We start from the raw sequence: 21,022 nt of genomic DNA on the forward strand, positions 1-21,022 counted from the left end.
TAAAAATGCGGACGTATTTTGCTCGGGTCACTTTCGTGTGTGTAAGAGCTAGCAAACCTCGTCTGATCCACTTGGTGATTGTGGGATTTTAACCTAGGATCTTTTTAAACGTAGTCCACTGAGCTACATCAGCTGTTGTAGTCTGTTTTTACTATGGTTACCAGTCTCCTAAAATACCCACAGTGCTATTTGACCCCCCCAGTCAAGTGCAGAAGGGAATTGTTTAGAAAACACTATCCAGGTCTCTCACCTCCTCATCTTCATTTTGGCATCATGTTTGGCACCTTATAGATCATGTGCTTATCTCTGGGCACATCTGTGTTGTATATACATAACTTTATATGGAAAGAACAATACTACAGCGCCAAGCAGCCACTAAACATTTCACAAAGAATTGAACATAAAATTATGATTGGACTGCTGGCTTCACATCTGAAATGCCTCCCAAGAACTTATTTAATGTCCCAAAAAAGTTGTCTGTCAACTTTCAAGACTTGGGTGTTTCACTTGCTGAATGTTTTAAGAGTCTATTCACTGTATAGAATGAGCTTGAAGTAAAAAAAAAAAATTCTGCTTTCATTTATTACAAATTTCATCACAAATCCTGGTTTCACTTGAATACCCCACGTATTTAATGCGTTCAAAGTGGAGGTCTCATTTAACACTTTCCATACGTCGTATGCATTTGCACTTATACAGTATTAAATAATTTTAAAAAATGCAATTGTGTATTTTGCCTAAATTGCTGATGGCCATACTGAATTTTCACACACTCAGTACAGTATCAGGTCTCTCACAATGTGTAAAGAAGAGCCACGTTGACCACACAAACCTTAAGACAGGGCAGGCTGTTAAGCTTTTTTAATAACAATAAAAACTTTAGTGGATTGGTGTTGGAAAAGGTTAGCATTAAAAAATATTGGAATGGCGAGTGCTGTTATCTTACAGCAGTGAACTTCCCCCCGAAAGACAACAAAAATAACACTGCAGTTCTGCAAAAGAGATAATCAGCCCACTTGACGTGCACTCTCGTAGCGAGCGATAAGGCTGTCCCAAAGCCCCATTTCACCCACAGCCCCTGCAGGACCTGCTCTAGGTTCTGCACAGCTAAGAATGGGGCTTATTTATTTTATTTTTTGTTTTTACATACAGGAAAATTTGCAGTGATCCCTGCGAATCCCTTGGCTGTTTCAGTTCAGTCCTTTTTGGCTCTCTTAGCTTTCGCTATGTTTTCCTGTCGCTTCTGTTTTCTTTTCTGCTCACGATCCCTGGCCTCGATCATCTTCGCGAGTTTCCAGGAAAGTAGAGCGCTGGCGATGAAAAGTGGGGTCAAGGCCAGGATGATGGTGGTGAGGAAGCCGTAGGGATCTTTGGCGGCCCACTCCACCACATACTCCGCCCAGGCTTTAACGTCAACCATCTTCTGAAAAGCGCTCAGCAAAGACGCACAATTCTCTAAGAGGAGAAAAACAAGCAAACAAGCTTTAGTTATACAATCTCTACAGGAATGTTAAGAGTGGCTGACATTATGGTCAGATGTTAACTTCTTCATTGGTTTGTTTAACATAAGCTGTAACGTAAATTATACAGTAAAGCCTTAGTCATTTACAAGTTAGATATTTAATATTTATTGTCAATTAATTCCCACAAAGCATCAACTACTGGAACTGACTTTATAAAAAAAACATGCAAATCACCTGGAAATCACTTAAACCATTATTGTCATTTATTATAAAGCACTGTCCTGTTTTTGATTTCTCTCTGGACTACTTCAAAAAATTTTTACATAAAAGAATCAGCATGAAGTAAAACATTTTTTCCCCCAAACACTGATTGTTCACTCTGCTAAACACACAATTTAGAAATTTTGGTCAGGAATACTGCCACTGCTAAAACTATATTTTATTCAAAAAATATTGTTTATTAACACTGAGGTACAATAAAAATGTAATGTATAATGTTTTTTTCATTTTAGTCATGTTTTTAGTACGTGACAAAAACACACATCACTCTCACACAATATCTCCAGGTGGTTTCACAAACCGATACAAACTGATAATGTGGTACACATCTTTTGCTATAAGTACAAGTCAGTTGCATTTTATTCCAAAAAACACATCGCCAAACTCATCAGACAGAAAAAAAAAATAAAACCGTTATTGTAAAAACAGTACTGTAAAAACAGTTTTCGATTTTGAAGTTTTAGTTATTCCGGCAAAAAAATCTTGGAAAATATCTGGCACAGCAAACAATTTCAAGGTAAACTTTGCGTCATTTTAGATGCATTGTTCAAAGAGATAAACATAGATGTTCCTGTACCAGTCAAAAAATTAGACACACCTTCTAACTCCATGATCGTTTTTGATTTTAATTTTTTTTAACTTTGTGAAACAACACTCAAGGTGTCCAAAATATTCAATATTCTCGTTTGAACAGTTAATATTTAGATGTGTCTGCTACTTATGCTCTGTAAAGTCTTCAAATTCTGCCTGTTATTTGCTGATTTCTAAGGCTGGTAACTCTAAATGAACAGAGATCATTTTTGGTCTTGCTTTCCTGGATGGTCTTTATGAGAGCCAGTTTCATCATGGTGCTCTATGGGTTTTGCAATATACATTTGACAATACTGTTCTTGCAAGAGCTATTTTAGAACTGCTAACCTTCACGTTTTAAAATAGCAACTGTTTTTGTTATTACTTAATTACATAAAATCATACTGTATGTGTTAGTTATTTACTTTGTGTCATAGTTTTTATCTCCAGTATTGTTCTAGAAAGTAGAAAATAAATCACTCAACAAAACACATTAAATTACAAGATGTGTTTAAACTGTTGATTGGTACTGTAGTGGTAAAAATGTCATGCACTGTTAGACAACTTTTAGAACATTCAGAATACTTCTAATAATTACTTCATTAATCACCCAAAGATAAGAGTGATATAACAGTATTTTTTTATAGGAGGACATCACAGACTTTAGTTCCTAAAAATGGCAGGGCATGATCTCTTAAAATAAGGAAGTTATGGGTCCCTTGTACACAACAGACATTGATGAATCAGTTCTATTTTTATAGATACCTTTACAAATAAAGATAAAATGCTCATTTTTAAGGTATTTTCATGGGGTGTTGGGGGCGGGTTAAATTGGTATATTAGCCTATTGTATTTCTACACACGGTCAGTCTACTTGTCTTTTAATATCACTATATATTTAGTCAAAATGTATATGGCATGCACCTTTAAGTGATAAAACTTGATATTATTTTCCCTCCAAGTTAATATAGACTCTGTAGATCTTTTCGATATGCATGAAGTCACTACACTGTTACAGAAAAATCTCTCTCTCATCAGTAGTTAGCACACAACCTCGCTCAATGGGCCATGAAAACATTTATCTATTAAGACAGTAATTTACTGAACTATATCGCTTACTGTCCCCGCACTGGTTAAACTCTATCGTCAGCTAGCTACCGTTAGCTATGAGGCTAATCAAGTTAGCGCATGTTTAAAAAAAACCGTGCGTGCAAGGTTACAGCGCATTCCTGACTTCACTGTATTTATATTTACAAACTGACATTAAAATGCAATATATAATAAGAGCGTATTTGAAAAACGACATTAACTCACCCGAGAAGAGAAATAACGGCTTGTCACTAGTTTCAATGAACGCGGAAGTGATGTTTTGATGTCTTCTTTGTCGTCTTCAGGTTAATCACAGCATCTTGACTGCCATCTACAGCCTAACCACTAAACAGCAGGATAAAGCAGTTTTGATAACATACCGGGGTCTATTATTTTTGGTATTTTTGCTGTTTTGTAAAGTATTAAAAATATAATGGCAAATAAGTCATTTTATTTTATTTGAAATCTTATATAGTTTTCAATACAGATCTAGCCTCTTAATTTATAATCTATAATAGTAGCCTGGGTGGAGTTCAATTACATGTAAAATTTGTGTTTCTGTATATTCCCATCCTCAATTAAACTGAACTATCTAAACTAAATTGCTATCTAAAACAAACCAATTTATGCTAGGCGTAGCTCAGTGGTTAAGGCATTGGCCTACGGTTCAGAAGATCCCAGGTTCAAACCCCACAACCACCAAGTTGCTGCTGTTGGGCCCTTGAGCAAGGCCCTTAACCCTCAATTGCTCAGATGTGTAATGAGATAAAATGTAAGTTGCTCTGGATAAGAGCATCTGCTAAATGTATATACTTTATTGGTAAACAAATGTGGAGTTTTTTAGGGTTGCTAAAAAATGGAACGAACGAGTTCCATTCGTAAGTCGGATTTGTTCTTAAGTGTGTCTTATTCGCCTTGGGCAAGAATACACAATATATAGCAGTGTTTTTCAACCTTTTCTTGAGCCAAGGTACATTTTTTATTGAAAAAAAAAAAAAAAATCACAAGGCACACCAACAATCAAGACTGTAAAAAAAAAAATGAAACTCTGTAGTCTATATTAACAATATACCGCCATTCTTATCAAAGTGTCTTGAACAGGAATCAAATAAACACAAAGAAAAAGTATTTTATGATTTCATATTTCTTTTTCTTTAAAATCAAAAGTGCAATTAACAATTTACAGTCATTCTTATCAAAGTGTCTTGAATAAGAATCAAATAAACACAATGAAAAGTATTTTTCAGGCAGTATTTTTTTTTATCTTTCATATTTCTACCTACTCAGTGTGAAACCTGGGCCTGTTTGGATGAACACAAAGCTGATATCCTGGCAGAACTTGAAGAAAGACACACACAAAGCTCTTTCTCAACAGCTCTTAAGCCCTATTCGGACGGGACTAGTTTAACAGGTGGTCGTTAGAGAAATTTCTGTTTCACAGACGTACTTTGTGATTTTAATCCGGTCCGAATCTGCCATGTCTGTCTTTCTCTCACACAACCTCTGTAAAAATTCTGTAAAAAAGAGAAATCTGAGAAATCTAATCCCGTCCGAATGCGAATGTCTGTGATTGCCTAAAATGTTTTTTTTTTCCAAAACACGTTTTCTTTTGTGTTTTGGGCAACGTGAACTACCATACTATCTCTAGCGCGCCGGTATTCAAGTTTGCGCACCAATAATGGATGTAGAATCCACGCATCCTGGACATGTGGTCTTGTGCAACGCCCACATGTAAAACATAGACACTCCTACCTCCGTAATAAACACGGAGATGTTAGTCCAGACCGAATGCATACATGAAATGACAGACGTCGCCTGAAAAAAATTCTAACATAAACACCGTTTGAAAAAACTAGTCCCGTCCGAATAGGACTTTAGTCTCTCTGTTTTTAATTTTTATACCAGTCAGAGTTGAGAAGCTCAGTTCACACAGGTACGTCGTGGAAAATTGGAGCAATGTCAAAATAGCTTTGTTTGCTGCCACCTACTGATATGGAAGAGTATGACATGATTACTCTGCCGGTGTAGACAGCGCAGACACTCGACAATGGCATATTTTTCGCAGATTTATTAGTTTTCAAAAAATGTTTTAGACCAATTAGGTGAAGTTGAATAATTTCGCATGGCACACCTGACAATCTCTCACGGCACACTAGTGTACCGCGGTACAGTGGTTGAAAAACACTGATATAGAGCATAACAATCCACTTAACTAAATTTGTCCCCTTTACCAACAAAAGAAAACCGTACAAAAACCATAATTGCATCTAAGGAAACGAATCTCACAGTGAAATGTCTCTGCGCCTTTAAACCGCGAGGTGAATCCCGGATGCCATTTTGTCTCAGAGCAAATTTCCCCATGAGAAATAATGGAATCTCTGCTGATTTGTTCCACAGCCCAGAAATATTCATATAAAAAGGTAAATAGAAAATATAAAGTAAAAATAAAACGTTTGAACCTGCACATTAACAAAAGAATCAGGCTGTGTGTGAAGCAGAGAGAAAAGAGGAGGAGGAGGAGGGGGGTTATTATGTAGGACGACTTTCACACACACACACGAGGACGCGCGCACACACACACACACACACACACGGGCACAAACACAGGCTGATGTTTAACATGTAGAAAAGTCTACATCGGATAGAAATTTTTGTTATACATTCACTTACACACTGAAAATATTGTATATTATTGTAAATACTGGTATCTGGTGCTCTGCAGTGTTTATTTTTGCACAATACACATAAGCTACTTTCACGATTTATTTGCACCTACGGATGTTCGTAGAAACGTGGTCCGTTCGTATCTGCGGAAATTCATAACTCGGCTTCAGTAAGTCAGGGACTTACTGTATATAACCAGTCTACAAGGTGAAATGGTTTAGCGTGGTATTTATTATGAATAGTGTAATGTCCTGATGTTCTCAAATAAAAAAGGAAAAGAAAAGAAAAAAAAGTCAGAGCAATTCTGGTCACTCACATTATTTTACTGTAAAAATAACTAATAATAAAATAGACATAAAGCTATTTATTTCTATTAATTCATACATGCTACATACAACTTTTACAACTATTTTACAGGTTTAAACGCCTTACTATACTTACTTACACTAGCGAATAACTAACTGGAAGATGTGGTGTGGTAAAGGATTAAGACAAATAGTAGCATCTATACCACCCCCGACCCCCATTAAAAGAATGTTTTTAAAATTAATTAATCAATATAAAGGATTTAAAAAATAATAATGATGACTCCGGTAAATTATTCGGAGAAGGCTCTGCCACACTAACAGGGAGAGTGTCTCTTGGAAGCATTAGAAGTAACTCTTGCCTGTAGCTGGTGCTAGAGAGTATGCAGTTATGCAATAAGCCAATCATTTGGTAGCAGTATAATTCAGTTCCAGACCATGGCATGGTTGTTGAGGTCAAATGGACTGGTTTGATTTTTCCTAAACTGATAACCTCCTGGGGTTTGTACTCATAGCAGTCTCTTATAGGAAGCAAAAATTATACAACAGTTTTAGCAGCAGAAGTATGCCAGTGGCAGTAATAATGATGGCATTAGTGGCAGTCTCTATACTGCTTGTGATATCAGGGAGTGTGTGAGGGTGTGTGTGTTTGTGTGTGAGTCAAGGGGATGGGTGTGGCTTGCGCTCCAGCTTTCACTTTAAAGCCAACTTCTTTTATTTATAGCAGAGAACCTGTAAATGCTAGAGCTTTTACTCCTGGATTGTTTGGAAAAGGAGACTTTATACTTGTAAGATTTATAAAATTAACTGCCTGATGGCATTTTTTTCAACATAGTCCAAATACTTTTTTTCAGTGTGTGTCCACTCTACAAACCCCATTATAATCTATGGAGTGAGGTTTTTCCAATTATTCTGGGGCCATTTTTGAAAAGGTGATTTAGTTTTAAGAAACATTACTTTTACTATACAAGGAGAGTTTTCTAAATGGACCAGAAAAAAAAGAGCAAGCTAGAAGTAAGGGGGCAAAGTTTGCACAGGTACCAAACAGATCCTCATAACTCGAAAATGGTGGGTTTTGGGACGAGGTTAGGATAGCTCCAGTGCTCTCAAAAACATTAGGATATAAGTTTTATGCTAAAGATGAGAAACATTCAACCCAGGTAAGGTATAATTTTATGATTTTAAGCAGATATAACATACAGTATATAGCAGATATAATACATTTCCAAGATAAGAGAATCTTTTGGAAAAGGATGACATAATATTGATTTCCTGACCTACTGTAATGCATCTGTATCTCATATGTGATTCCCTAACAGATCTTTTACGGTGTTTTGGCGAAATCACATTTTCCCATAATTATCACTAAGAAAGTACCATGTTTGTGCTGGTTATGTGTTTCAGTAATACTTTTGCACACATTTAGTTTGGCTCTGTAGTTTTGCTCCTAAAGATAAAGCAAAGGGCCAGACAATTGCCTCATATCTTAATATGAGTTATAAAGCTTATCATAAACTCCACTTGTATACAATAAAATTTCAAAACCATCCAAATCATTAATTTCAATGTAAAGTGTCAAATGAATGACATAGGAACTGTAATCCAACTCATAAATTATTCACAAACTAATAGCCATGTCAATTCAGAGAATTGCTGTCCCATTCAAAACTCTAGCGCCTATTAACGTTTCGCAATTTTGTTTAGTCTGGAGAAAACGCCCTGTTTCCTGCTTGGACACAGACAAGCTTTGCAGGGCTTTACATCTTAAAATTAGTGTGTGCATCACTGTGTATATGTTTTATAACATATAAGCTTAAAGTGGTGACACTGGTATGAATCTCACATTTCTATTTAAACATGATTAAAGTAGTAAGTAAATTGACATTGAAATATAGTACTAAAATACTTCACTGTTTGAAAAGCTTATTCTCATTCTTTTTTATTCTTTTTAAACATTGGTGGACAATATGAACATGATATATAAGGTTACGTTTGGAAAAAGTAGAACAAACAAAGACAAACAAAAATAAGAAATCCCTATTTTTATTTAATTCTGGTGTGTCACACCCAGGGAAATATGAATGAAATAACATTGATCAAAATTCACAGAACCATTTTGCCCCGCCCTTATTTTTTACACAAGTCATATCACAAACTTTTACACAAGCCTTATCGCATCAAGACTACTAGACTAGTTTTACTGTGGCCTTTTGTTGCTTAATGCACTAATTCACTTTTTCCCATACAAACACGTCAGGCAGGTCAAACTTCAGTCCATTCATAATAAAACATCATGCAGCGTATTGCAAACTGAGAACGGAGTTGCTTTTGGATGCTCTGTCGCAGCTAAAGTGATACCATGAATACGAGGAAACACTTGTTATCTGCAGCACGACTGATTTTGCCCGCTATTGGCTTGAGCCTTATTTGCGCAGGGGCTTACATGAAGTCTATCCAAAGTCAACAACTGCAGATTTTTAGAGAGGTTATCACCTACCTCTTTATCATCCTGGGCTTCATCCTGGTTGCCATTGGCGTGCTGTGGTCTCTCGGGCACGGAATGAAGAACGTGCTGCTGAAATATTCAGTGAGGAGGTGTAGAGATGCGGATTTCCAGATTTTTACGGTGGACAGGTAGGCTTTTTAAAGATTCGGATCTAGGATCACTGCATGATACATGATAAAAACAAAGGCATTAACTCAACATTGTCAGTGTAACTATTGCTACCATACGTAGATATGCTTGATCAAACTGGTATGTAGGGAGTTTGGAGGTCAGGTTAAGAAAAGTTGGGAAACTTGGGCTCTTTGCTTGCTGAACCCATTGTGCCAAAGAGTGAGGGTTTTGGGGCCTTTAAACAATTTGTACTACTTTGGAATTTCTGCAGGATTGGACGATACCAGTTGGCCTTTGGTCGACATTGAGATAAATGAAACTGGCCCATAATCCAGTCACAAGTTTACTGGTATATAATTGACAACAATAGGGTGATCAGTGTAAAGTAAAATTATGCTTATATTTTAGCAGAGACTTTACTTTTTTCAAATCTAGAAAAATTAAATCCAACCACTGACTAACAGTGGGCGGCACAGCGTCAGGGTCCAGGCTCGATTCCTGTCCGAGTTTGCCTGTTCTTCCTGTGCTTGGTTTTCTCTGGGTACTCCGGTTTCCTCCCATAGTCCAAAGACTTGCAGAGTAGGCTAATTGGTGTTCCCAAATTTTCTGTAGTGTGTAAATGAGTGTGTGTACCCTGTGATGGATTTGTACCCTGTCCAGAGTGTACCCCGCCACATGCCCTATCACTCCTGGGTTAGGCTCTAGGACCCCCGCGACCCTGAATACAGGATAAAGTGGTATAGACGATGAGTGAGTGAATAACAGTGTATAAATTTTGCTTTTTCCTTATCAGGTGTGACATGTATCCACCATCATATGAGGAATCTCAAAGCAGAAATATTGCTATCGAGGATGTCCCCACCATCACCTCCATTCCTACAGACATGCGATGGGCAGGCCCAGCTCCTCCAGTTTACTCGCAGACCTGCAACGGGACCTCCATTGAGGACTTCAGTCATGAAGAACCTCCTACATATCAACAAGCAGTGCTTCAAAGCCAGCCTGATTCACAAGCTGTCCAATTAGGTATGCACAGTTCTGTAGAGCCGCTCTGAACAATTGCTGTATTACAGATCTGAAAGTTTCAATATTCTTCAAGGACCTAAATGGATGAGAAGGCTGGGTATTTTCCACTGACTTTAGTATCACTGGGAGTAATTATACTGTGAGCCTTGCTCTAAACTTGGATTAGGACTGAAGAGTATCTCCAAAAACATTTGAAATAGAGGATAAACTAATCTGGCAAAAAGTCTAGTCTAGTCTTTATATTCTCTAAGAACAGAATGTGATTAATGTATGTAATCTACAAAAGTGTTAAAAAAGGTTTTGTAGACAGAACTGGTCAAAAGTTATTCAAAATCACACATGCACATAAAAGTGTGCATGCATACTCAGACTGCATAGAATATCTGTTGTTCTCTCGGAGCTCTGCCTCTGGATCGTTATTTTAATTTCTAATACTGCTAAGGTCTCTTTAGTGTTGATAGGTCAAAATGCAAATATGCCTGTTGTATTTTTATGCTTGCATTAATAAACAATAATGTTGAACTTATTGTCCTATTGTCTATATGCAAAACATACAGAAAAAAACACTTATTTATGTGTACTAGAAATTAATCATTAGTAACAAGCATAACATTGTGTTCATTAGGAGAAGCACACTGAGAAGTGTTGGGTATATTATATAACTTTTTTATATACAGTGGCAAGAAAAAGTATGTGAACCTTTTGGAATTTCATGGTTTTCTGATTTTGATATGTTTGGGAATTGCCTTCTATGATTGCAAGCTGGTCAGGCCCTTGCAGTATGTGATTGCAGTATATACTGCCGTAAAATAGGTCCAAATCATTCTGCACCATACGTTACGATTGGGATGATGTTTCAATGATTATATGCAGTGTCAGCTACAGTCCCAAAAGTGTCTTAATTTGTAGATTATTGAACTGTAGACTGATACTGTACATTTCTAAAGACTTTAAAGTCACATTGAAACCCTTTCCAGCTTTATGTAAATCAACAATTCTTGATCATAGATTCTCTAAAAGCTCTTTTTGGCAAGGCATGCCTCACATAAGCATATTCTTCTCGTGCGGAGCAAATTAAAAAGTTTGAGTATTTTTTATCAGTCCAGTAGCTGTAGTCCACACCTCCAAACTTATTTTCTCAAAAAGACGCCAGGTACAGTACATTAACTCATGCACATTATATTTGTTGATACTTTTGACTTAGACAAAGATCAGATCAGATTTTATAAAAAACTAATGCAGAAAACCATTAAATTCCAAAAGGTTTACATATTTTTTGCTCGCTACTATACTAGCATGTCTATAAAATTTTAAAGAAAAACAAACAAGGTGATACATGCGAAACTATCATTATTTCTTATGTTTGTAAGTTTTAATTCAGGATATAAAATGCTAAGAATACATTTCATATCAGAAAGATTTGAAAGCACTTTTATGCAAACCTATATGATTTAACTTATAAACTTTTAAATTTTTATTATTGTTTTATTGTGCAGCAGGTCAAACACAATTATGCCAAGAAAAGACTTGGCTTGTGAAACTTACAAATAAACAAAAGACAAAAAATATGGAATAATATTTTACAATGCATTTAAAAAATGATTTTTTCATGAGCTTTTGAATGGGTAAGGATGTGATCTGTGCTCAGTTACTGTATATGAACTGACAATTGTATTTGAATTAAATATGTATTTGAGGGAAAAAAATTTGACTTCTTCTGTTTACGAGAAACCCTTTGAAATGTGAATTTCTTTTAAATCGCTAAAAATATAAACAGATTCTTGTCTTTTAATCATTTTTAAGCAACCTACTAGATATTTAATAGTGTTGGATTGTTAATTAGACTGAAAAGGGTAAATGAAATAAATGAATGAAAAAAAATCTATCCACAAAATCCCAATACACACGAAAGAAAGTTTATTTCAGCAGAATCTTAAATGTAAAATTAATTACAATGACATTGGCATTGTTTTACTGTATTATGATTTTTTTTCTCTTATCTTTTTAACTGTTGAACTACATCAGAAGTTATATTTCATTGGCTTTTTCCATTATTCATAGCACTGATATAAAAAAAAAATCACATTCACAAAGTGGTATAATTGTAGCCTTTCTACAGATAACAAAAATCAGTAATAACAAGCCATAAGATTGTATGTAAAATGTCCAAAAGCTGCTTCCCATGGCAAGGCTTTACATTTTGGACCTTCATTTTGGATTTTCCTACAATATGCTCCCAAAATTGATGGAGTGGTTAAGTGTAATTGCTCCCTCATACTGTATGGCTGAGTGGATGGAAATGATTTTGGTTCAGCACTGACACATGCCAAAGTTTTACCCCATAAATAAATGAAACCAATCAATTCAGTAGATAGCAGTTCTTCAATATAGTTATTTAATGCCTCGTTCACACTAAAGATTACACCACTATGCAATAAAATATGTTCATGCTACACTACACACCATAATCTCTGTGATATTCATACAAACTGGTACTTCGAAATTAAAGGTGCACTCCTATTTTTTCCAATAAAGCTCTAGCTATATGTTTAATTTAAATTCATAGATGGACCTCCAGCGTTAAGGACACACCACAAGCATGTCTGTAGTTCTGACTGATTTGTTTTTGTAAGATATAACAGCAGTAAATGTCTGGATGGAACAGTGCTACGTGTTTACAAGACTGACCATAAAAATGGTCACTTTCCTCAGTTGAATTCTGGAACCAATCAGAACGAGCGAAACACTGCACTGGTTTACACATGAAGAATACAACTGTGGCAGGAACGCTGTGTGAAAGAAGCACTTTAATGATTGACACGTGTAAAGGGACATCATAAAAAGGAATAGCTTGTCTTTCTCTTTGCATTTGAGACACAGAGAGTGCGAGAGAGAGAGAAAGAAAGAGAGAGAAAGAGAGTAAGAGACGGAGGGAGAGGAAGCGAGAGAGAATTTGTGAGAGAGCCTTTGTTTAGTCTGTGAAACAGCAGCAAAAACATACACAGTGTAAATAGTGAGATGATGTGCAGACTAGCAAGAGGCAGTCATGACTTCAGGATAGTGAGGCTGTGAAAGACTGTGAGGAAGACATGGAGAGCGGATCCTAGATGAAGGCCGTCTCATGCTTTGGCCCCGGTCATGGATCTCGCCATACAGATCAAGTGATCACAGTGGGGCCTCTGCGTCCTGTCCGCTCGTGGACGTTTGAAATCTTTAAAGCGATGGCGATCAGAGGGCCCAGGACGACCTAAAATACATAAACAACAATGAACATAAAAATGAACCTGAACTGTCGATATGAAGTATTCTGAGAGGGAAGCATTTAGAAGTCGGAGAGCTGCAGACATAGCTGAAGTGTTGGAGATATAGAACATAAACCTAAAAAAAGAAACATCTGTACAGACAGACTGTCTATTTTCAGCAAATTTTGGATGTAAATTTAAATACAATGGCATTATTTTGCTTTATCTTACTATCTTTTTGAATGTAACATCTAATATTATAGTTCACTGACATTTTCCATCATTTAGAGCACTGATAACAAAATAACATTCACAAACCGGTATAAATCAGTAATATAGTTATAGCAAGCCAGAAGATTGTATGTAAAATGTCTAAAAGCTGCTTTCTATGGCCAGGTTTTACATTTTGGACCTTAATTTTAGATTTTCCTAAAGTATAATCCTAAAATTGATGAAGTGATATTCTGAGATGTTAAAATTGAAAAGAAGCATTAATACACTGAACTGTGCAGAATTCGTATTTACTGCATGCAAGCTTCTTTAAGGTGTATAATAGTAATACACAATTCTAAGTTTTAATAAATCATATCAAAAATAGTGCTGTGTCATGTAAGCTCTCTGATAAACGAGTGTTTTTTATCAGTATAACTTATTGTCAGAGACTGGCCGCTCACAATGTTAGAAGGAAGCTCTAAAATTAATTAACTATTAATAACTTGACAATAAAACTATTACGGTTGAGCAAAGTATCATATCACAAAGTCTATTTATGTGATGTGTGGCAAATGTATATACTAAATAAAAGAGGGATTTGTGGGTTAAATTTTTGTTTAAACATTTTAAAGCTTTTACTATGTTGCTAGAAACTGAATCCTAGTTTTTATTTTCTTCTTTCATCAAAATAAATATAAAAAAAAAAAACTTTAATTCAGTCGCTTCAGATTACAATGGTCTCTACGTCCCGCATCCAGCCAGGAACTGATTCATCATGAGCCGGAATCTTTTTTACAGCTATCTGTATGTTTATGAATATGAATAAGCCACAAGACTGCAGTGTGGAATTTGAGGATAAGCACATCTGGCCCTTGCTCAGTCAAATGTACCAACAGAAAAGAATCATGTAAACAGAGGCATACTCTTTGCCTCTCTAGAAGATGTTGTGCAATTTGAGGTACGTTTTGCTAACTTTTACTAATGCTAAATAAGACGCCAGGGTTAATTGCACAAGTGTAACTTGACAACAAAGCAAGTCAAATTCTAATATAATCGAAATACTGCAGTTATGTATGAATGCATTAATAAATGTGCATATTAATATCATACTTTAAAAAATATTTTATTATAAGTTTTTTTGTAATTGTCACAGCTGTATTCTATGACGTGAGAAAATGCCAGTCATGTGATTTTTCCTGCAGCAAAGTTTTTGTTAATGTCCTTAAAGTCCAGACTTGACCAGTTTTCTCTCAGTGGAAAGACTGGTGAGTGCAAGGAGCTTTTCCTGGATCAATGTGGAGCATGTTTTATTTGTTTTATTTAGTCAAATGCTTTCAGCTCAAGTCACTTTCACCGAAAATGTAATTAGCCAACGTTTAAAAAAAAAAACTTTACGGACTTCACAATAACACAAGAGAGGTTCGGGTTTTAGGTGAAAATTGAAATGTGTTTTAAATAATGTAAATACATATGAAATGTATTGTTATTTATATAACTTCAGTAAGTAAACTGTTGTAATGTATAAGAGGCAACCCTTAACACAGGCTTGTGCATGAGTAAATATTAAATATTAATAATGATGTATTAAATAAAAATATTTTGATACATTATTTTGACTTATTTTATAATTTGGAATTTGGGAGCTTATAATATGTGTATCTAAAAAAGGTGTTCAAGTCAAACTGGGACTTTTGATTGAGCAGAATAACAGAACACAGTTATAAGAGTAAAAACCTTCTCACTATAATCCCCTGCAACACTTAAGCACTCATCCCAGCATTTCACTAGTGGATGCCATCAAGATAGAAAGTTTCCGGAGCCATGATCAGACTGCCCGCTCCTGATCATAGCTCAACCTTCATTACATACAATAATAGTTAGTGCTGTCACTTGTTTAAATTTTAAAAATACTCAGATTTGCACAAATGTGCAATGTTGGAAAAAAAATGCATGCAGTTTTCTAATATCTCATATAAACATTTAACAAATGTTAAATTAAGATCTTTCAAATTGGACCGACAATGCATGCAGAGGCTGGGTAGTATGGGGTGCGGCAAAACCACAGACAGCTGGGCTCGAACCCAGATCCTTAAAAATCAATAACCTAAAACCTTAGTTGCCTCAGCCATCACTCCCACATCTAACTTTAAATAGATTCTTTTGAAATAGTTTGCTTTGATGGTATCTTAAGCACACAACTTTACTTTTATCCAAGCTTTTTATAATGAAACCTGGAACACCTGGTGATGTTTCCTCAGTCAGCTTATTATCTGTGTTAAACGTGCCATTATGACACAAAGCCAGGTAACCGCACCGCGATTATAGGAAGCCATTAGGCTAATAAAAATTAGATATAGAAATGCGTCAAACGTTCTAGATTAATCTAGAAATACGATAACGCTTTTAAAATCGAAATCCTTAGTTATAACACAGTCTTTACTATCACTTGAGTATAATTTTACCGTACTTTGTCCTGCCATTATATTTTAGTAGTGCCCCTGCAATTACAAGATTTTAAATTCATTTAAATTGGTACAACATTTTGCTGAGTGATAATATTTACTTAACATCCCCCATTTTCTTCATGAATAGCAATACGAAATAAAACTAGTAAAAATTCCACCTGGTTGATTAGGTCGGTATGTCCTAAAATTTGGTTTTAATGTAATTTCCAAAGTTACTTTTTACTCCTTTTTTTGTTGTTGTTGTTTTGTTTACGTTCACTTGAGTGCTGGAAATTTTCATTTTTCATTGCGTAATTACCTAAACTTTGACTTGGGTATAATTCTCAGAATGGACTGCAGCCTGTGACTTATTACAAATCATCAAAACAGCAGCTGGCAGTTTGCCAGGAAAACACCATTCAGTAATATCTTTTTATCACTGTCACTCACGTAGGCAACTTCAATTTAACAGAGATAAAGGTAGTTAACATGCTGCCAGGCTGCGCCAATAACAAAATATTGTTATATGTGTCTGGATGCCCTTTGATTTCTTAGTCATGGTGGACGGTGTAACATCACCAGATTGTTCCTTATCATACCAAACAAGGGGAAAACGCTATATAGATTTTGGTGATTGATAAATAAGATAAAATCTAGTATCATAAAACCAGTGGCGGAAAAAAAAAATCCTAATACAGAAGAATATATGGGTGTTCAAGTCAAACCGGGATTTGAAATAAATTTCTCATGCATGAAGGCATGAAACCAATTAACATTTACTGAAGACTTAGAGCACGGTATGATAAGGAGACTCTTAGCCACAGTAAAACATTTGAATGGCATAAACATTTTAAAGAAGCCCATATGTATGTAATCCCGGCTGAGGTGATGCAGAGCCCACTGCAGTCGTTCCCGTGAACATTCGGCGTGTGGAACATCTGATTCTTGAAACCTGACAGATAACTTGTCACCAATTTGTGGAAGAGAAACATCTGTCTGTAGAAACTGCACATTATTCACCAACACCACCTGCACATTATAGAAACTTGTTGGAAGTTATAATGGCTCCGGAAACTACCTTGATGGTATCCGAGCACTAGTAAAATGCTGGGATAGCGGCTTTAGTGTTGCTGGGGATTATATAGAGAAAGTTTCTCTCTCACAGCTGTGTTCTGTTATTCTGCAAAATTAAAAATTCCAGTTTGACTTAAACACCCCTTTTAGATACACTATATAGAATATAATTTATAGTTATATAGTTTAGAGTTTATAATTATACTTCCTACATTATAAATAATACAAAATATTTTAATTCATCATTGCAATGTTATAAGGCTAATAAGGACTCAGATCTTTTTGTATATTAATATAATATTATTATATATTATCATTCTTACTCATGTGGTCGATACAAAAACCTACAATTAACTCTTCCTACAATTAAATGTGATATGCAATAATTTGCTCACTATCTTATATAATAGACTATACATTTTGTATGTATTTCCATTTTTTTATTATTGTTATCATTAAAACACATTTCAAATTACAAATCAACACAAATCAAACCCTTTTTGATATTGTGAAGATGGTATAGTTAAATTGGTTAATCGCTTTCCTAGTGAAAGTGACTTGAGCTGAACGCATTTAACTAAATAAAACAAATGAAAAAAAATATATACATGCTCCACAATGAGCCAGGAAAAACTCCTTCCACTTCTTCCTTCCTTCAGCGTTTTAGTTGAGAGTCATACACTGTATACAGTATTTTAATTGTCTAAAAAGGAGGTTTATGAATGTGGTAAGGGAGGAAATGCGGGAGGTTGGAGTGGCAAGCAAATATGTGGTAGACAGACTCCGCTAACAGACGAAAGATAAGGAAGAAGAAGAAGAAGTGCTACACAAGATGTTTTGTGAGCAAGTGCACTATCACAGCACAAATAAAATCTGTCCACATCTAATTTTATATAACAAACGTTATTTAAATAGGATAATGGTACATATTTTTTGCCAAGAGGACAAGTAGACAAGTGTGTGTGTGTGTTTTACTAGGACAGGTATTTACCTGTGTTTCCCTGTTGTGTCTCTCTGGGTCTTTCTCATAACTCTCAGCATAGATGCGTACGGTGGCTCCCACACCCGCCCCGGATCCACTAAGCCGAAATATGATGCGGGACGAGTCTGTGAACACGATCCTCAGTCCCTGGAGGTCAGAGAGCAAACATTTCAGCCATCAACAACAACAATATAATGAATATATTCTCCTGATTTATATTGGGTAAAGACAAGGCAGTGGTTTGAATGCTGCATGGTCAAAACTACAGCCTGGGTTACATCACACAATACTCACTCAAAAGGAAAGCCCTAAAACATACAAAGAAAAAATGTTTGTAGCTGTATTCAGTCATCTCTGTGTACATTTATTCATGCACCTTGCTAAATTTCTTTTCAGATTATTAAATTTTTGGTAGCTTATATATTTACAGTGTGTGTGTGTGTGTGTGTGTGTGTGTGTGTGTGTGTGTGTGTGTGTGTGTGTGTGTGCTCGTGTGCTCATGGTGCCCAGCTATAGACCAGCTGGGCACCATGAGATCCCATATCGTATTCTCCTGTTGCGCATCCAAAGCAACTCTGACCTAGGATAAGGATGAATAAAGTTTGAATAGCAAATGCAAGAACGAATAAAGAATATAATATATCTTTCATTTCTCTTTAAAAATACCAAGAATGTCATACCATATTACTCAGGACTATATTTGCACATTTAATAATCTTTCATCTTTAAAATTAAGATACAGACATGGTTATGGTACATACTGCTGCATTTGAAGTATATGTAACTGGCTGTATGAATAATCACTGAAGATGATCATAATTAGTACTTCTAAGATTAATCTATGTAGCTCCTATACAGAAGTGATTAATAAGGATGTTTTCCTTCCATGTTATAAAGGAAAATGTGCACTTGTATTGATTGTCCACTAGAGGTCTCTAAAAGATGAAGAGACTGATTTGCAAAGAGAACAGATAATAATAATAATAATAATAATAACAATAATAATAAGCATGTTTTTGTAAATATTCTTTGTTGTGTGAGATTCTGGAACAGAGTGAGGAATGAAACGGCAAAGCCTACTCTTTCCGCTCCACATTATCCCAGTTTGTGCGTCATGCTAGTGTGTGTGCGTTTCTCTGTGGCAGATTCTAACAGCTGAGTGTGGCTATGCCGTCCCCCAGTAACAGTGCAGGACAGCTGACACACTCTGGGGGACAGATGAATGTCTGTTGGAATAATACACGGCGTGGTGCAGAGACACCGCCTGCATATTTGGGCTGGATGACTCTACAACCAATGTGTGTGTGTGCATGTGTTTGAGTGTGTGTGTTTCCACAATGTTGTCCAGAAAGAAATGCATTGCTAAAATCATAGAAAAATATCTCTTTTACAAAAGGCACTAAAGTGCAGGTGAAGTGTCACACTTACTGAATTACAGTATATGTGGTGACAAAGTGAGGGATTGAGGGCGTGACCTAGTGATCGAGGGGGACTATGTGGGCGGGAGAGCTGTCAGTTGTGACACACAGGGGTGGGGTTGGGGGTTTCCGTGCATTCCATGCAGGACAGAATGGAAGGAGTAAGCTGGGTGTGCTTAAACACAGGGTGAAACTGTATTTGTTTGTGTGCGCCCGTTGTTAATTTTACTGCACTGTCAAAGAGCTGCTAATACTGTAGTTGTTCTAAAATATAATGTCTGTTAAATGTGCACAAATTAACTATGTCCATCAGGCGCAACGCTAACACCACATAACAAAATAACACAGATTATCAGTTATATCCAGTAAACTGGTGACAGGATGATGGGCACCCAAGGCTCATCCATGCCCACGAGGACCAAAAGACAAAAAGCCAGTGCCCGCATGTTGCCCATAACTAAATCCCACTGTGTATCAAATGGGTATTAATAATGGGTATTAAAAATATGTATGTAATAAAAAAGCTCGGTATAACTCTTACGGTTGTTAACCTGTGTTAACAGCTTACAGTAGTCAAAAGTTTGGACACACCTTCTAATTCATTGTTTTGTACAGGATTGTCAAGTGCATTTGCAAACATCAAACACCATGATGAAACCGACTCTCATGAAGACCTTTTTGTCAAAACAAACCAAAACTTACCTCTGCTGCAGAGGAGAAGTTCATTTACTGTAGATTCACCAGCCTCAGAAATCACCAATTAACAACACCGTTATGAAGGCTATACCGAGCATAAGTACAGATACAGAAAAACAAGCAGACAAGTACAGAGAAGAACCAGATACATCTTAACATTAGCTGTTCAAATGAGTTTGTTGCATATTTTGGACGCCTTCAGCAAAGACCATTGTTTTACAATGTGGAAAGAAATAATAATCAGCAAAGACCATTGAATTATAAGGTGTGTCCCAACCTTTGACTTATACTGTACTTGGTTACATGGTTTATTTGTGTTGTTCCAAATCTTTTAGTAAAATGCAAGAGCAAAATTTCCCCCTTTTAAGATAAATAAGCCCAGGGTGTCATGCACACTAGAACTGGCATTGGGTTAAATTACACCTTCAAACCTCTTTATTAGAGCAGGATGTTGAAATACAGGATGCAACTAAAGATTGTGATCAAAACAGGAATTAACGTGGATTAAAAAAATATACTCCCCACCCTTTGGCCTTGATGAGGGCATGGCCTATTGATCACCCACACATACATGCATCCAGATAGCCAAAACATGGTATTGGTGCTAAAAAGTGTCTCATATAGGTGAAAAAGTGACAGGATCATATAACCTGTATAGGATCATATAATATATATTTTTCATAAAATGTGAGCATAATGCTTAATGCTTCTACATATGCTTATATGCTTAATATGCTATATATATGCTATTATGCTTAATATGCATATACATTTATATTTTTAGCAGATAAAAAGAGTCGCATTTGCTAAATACAATTTCATGCCCTTTAATGTAGTGTTTAATGTAACTTTTTTGATTACAAATCTTTCAATAATCTTTCCCGTTCCATTAATCTTAATTGTTCCATTCAGATGCAACTTGGTCAATTTAGATTACACA

At 35.9% G+C, this 21,022-nt stretch overlaps 3 protein-coding genes across 3 annotated transcripts in view; 1 reads left to right on the forward strand and 2 right to left on the reverse strand.

The window, feature by feature from the left end:
* Positions 1-833: 833 nt before the first annotated feature.
* On the reverse strand, positions 834-3,736 carry smim15 (small integral membrane protein 15). Its single transcript, XM_053503165.1, has 2 exons — positions 3,627-3,736; positions 834-1,455 (listed from the first exon to the last, which is right to left on the reverse strand). The coding sequence occupies exon 2, from the start codon at positions 1,418-1,420 to the stop codon at positions 1,196-1,198; it is 225 nt and encodes a 74-aa protein (XP_053359140.1). The 5' UTR covers positions 1,421-1,455; positions 3,627-3,736; the 3' UTR covers positions 834-1,195.
* A 4,993-nt stretch (positions 3,737-8,729) lies between these two features.
* LOC128530796 (transmembrane protein 252-like) lies at positions 8,730-10,504 on the forward strand. The gene is made up of 2 exons (XM_053504924.1): positions 8,730-9,004; positions 9,781-10,504. Exons 1-2 carry the CDS (start codon positions 8,730-8,732, stop codon positions 10,040-10,042), a joined length of 537 nt encoding a protein of 178 aa, XP_053360899.1. The 3' UTR covers positions 10,043-10,504.
* A 2,298-nt stretch (positions 10,505-12,802) lies between these two features.
* Positions 12,803-21,022, reverse strand: part of pgm5 (phosphoglucomutase 5) — a 29,173-nt gene continuing 20,953 nt past the window's right edge. Inside the window, exons 10-11 of the mRNA XM_053504794.1 lie at positions 17,978-18,115; positions 12,803-13,260 (exon numbers count right to left, since the gene is read on the reverse strand). Of these exons, the coding sequence (XP_053360769.1) occupies positions 13,171-13,260; positions 17,978-18,115 (228 nt within the window). The 3' untranslated portion in view covers positions 12,803-13,170. The remainder of the gene's footprint in view (positions 13,261-17,977; positions 18,116-21,022) is intronic.

Source organism: Clarias gariepinus, chromosome 9 (assembly GCF_024256425.1).
Source record: "Clarias gariepinus isolate MV-2021 ecotype Netherlands chromosome 9, CGAR_prim_01v2, whole genome shotgun sequence".
NCBI lineage: Eukaryota > Metazoa > Chordata > Actinopteri > Siluriformes > Clariidae > Clarias > Clarias gariepinus.

What these genes read in the sequence shown, in the direction of transcription:
- smim15 (XM_053503165.1), bottom strand. Translation starts at nt 1,420, where the DNA reads ATGGTTGACGTTAAAGCCTGGGCGGAGTATGTGGTGGAGTGGGCCGCC.
- LOC128530796 (XM_053504924.1), top strand. Translation starts at nt 8,730, where the DNA reads ATGAATACGAGGAAACACTTGTTATCTGCAGCACGACTGATTTTGCCC. An exon ending in CAGATTTTTACGGTGGACAG is followed by an intron (nt 9,005 to 9,780) that starts GTAGGCTTTTTA and finishes TTTCCTTATCAG; the next exon opens with GTGTGACATGTATCCACCAT.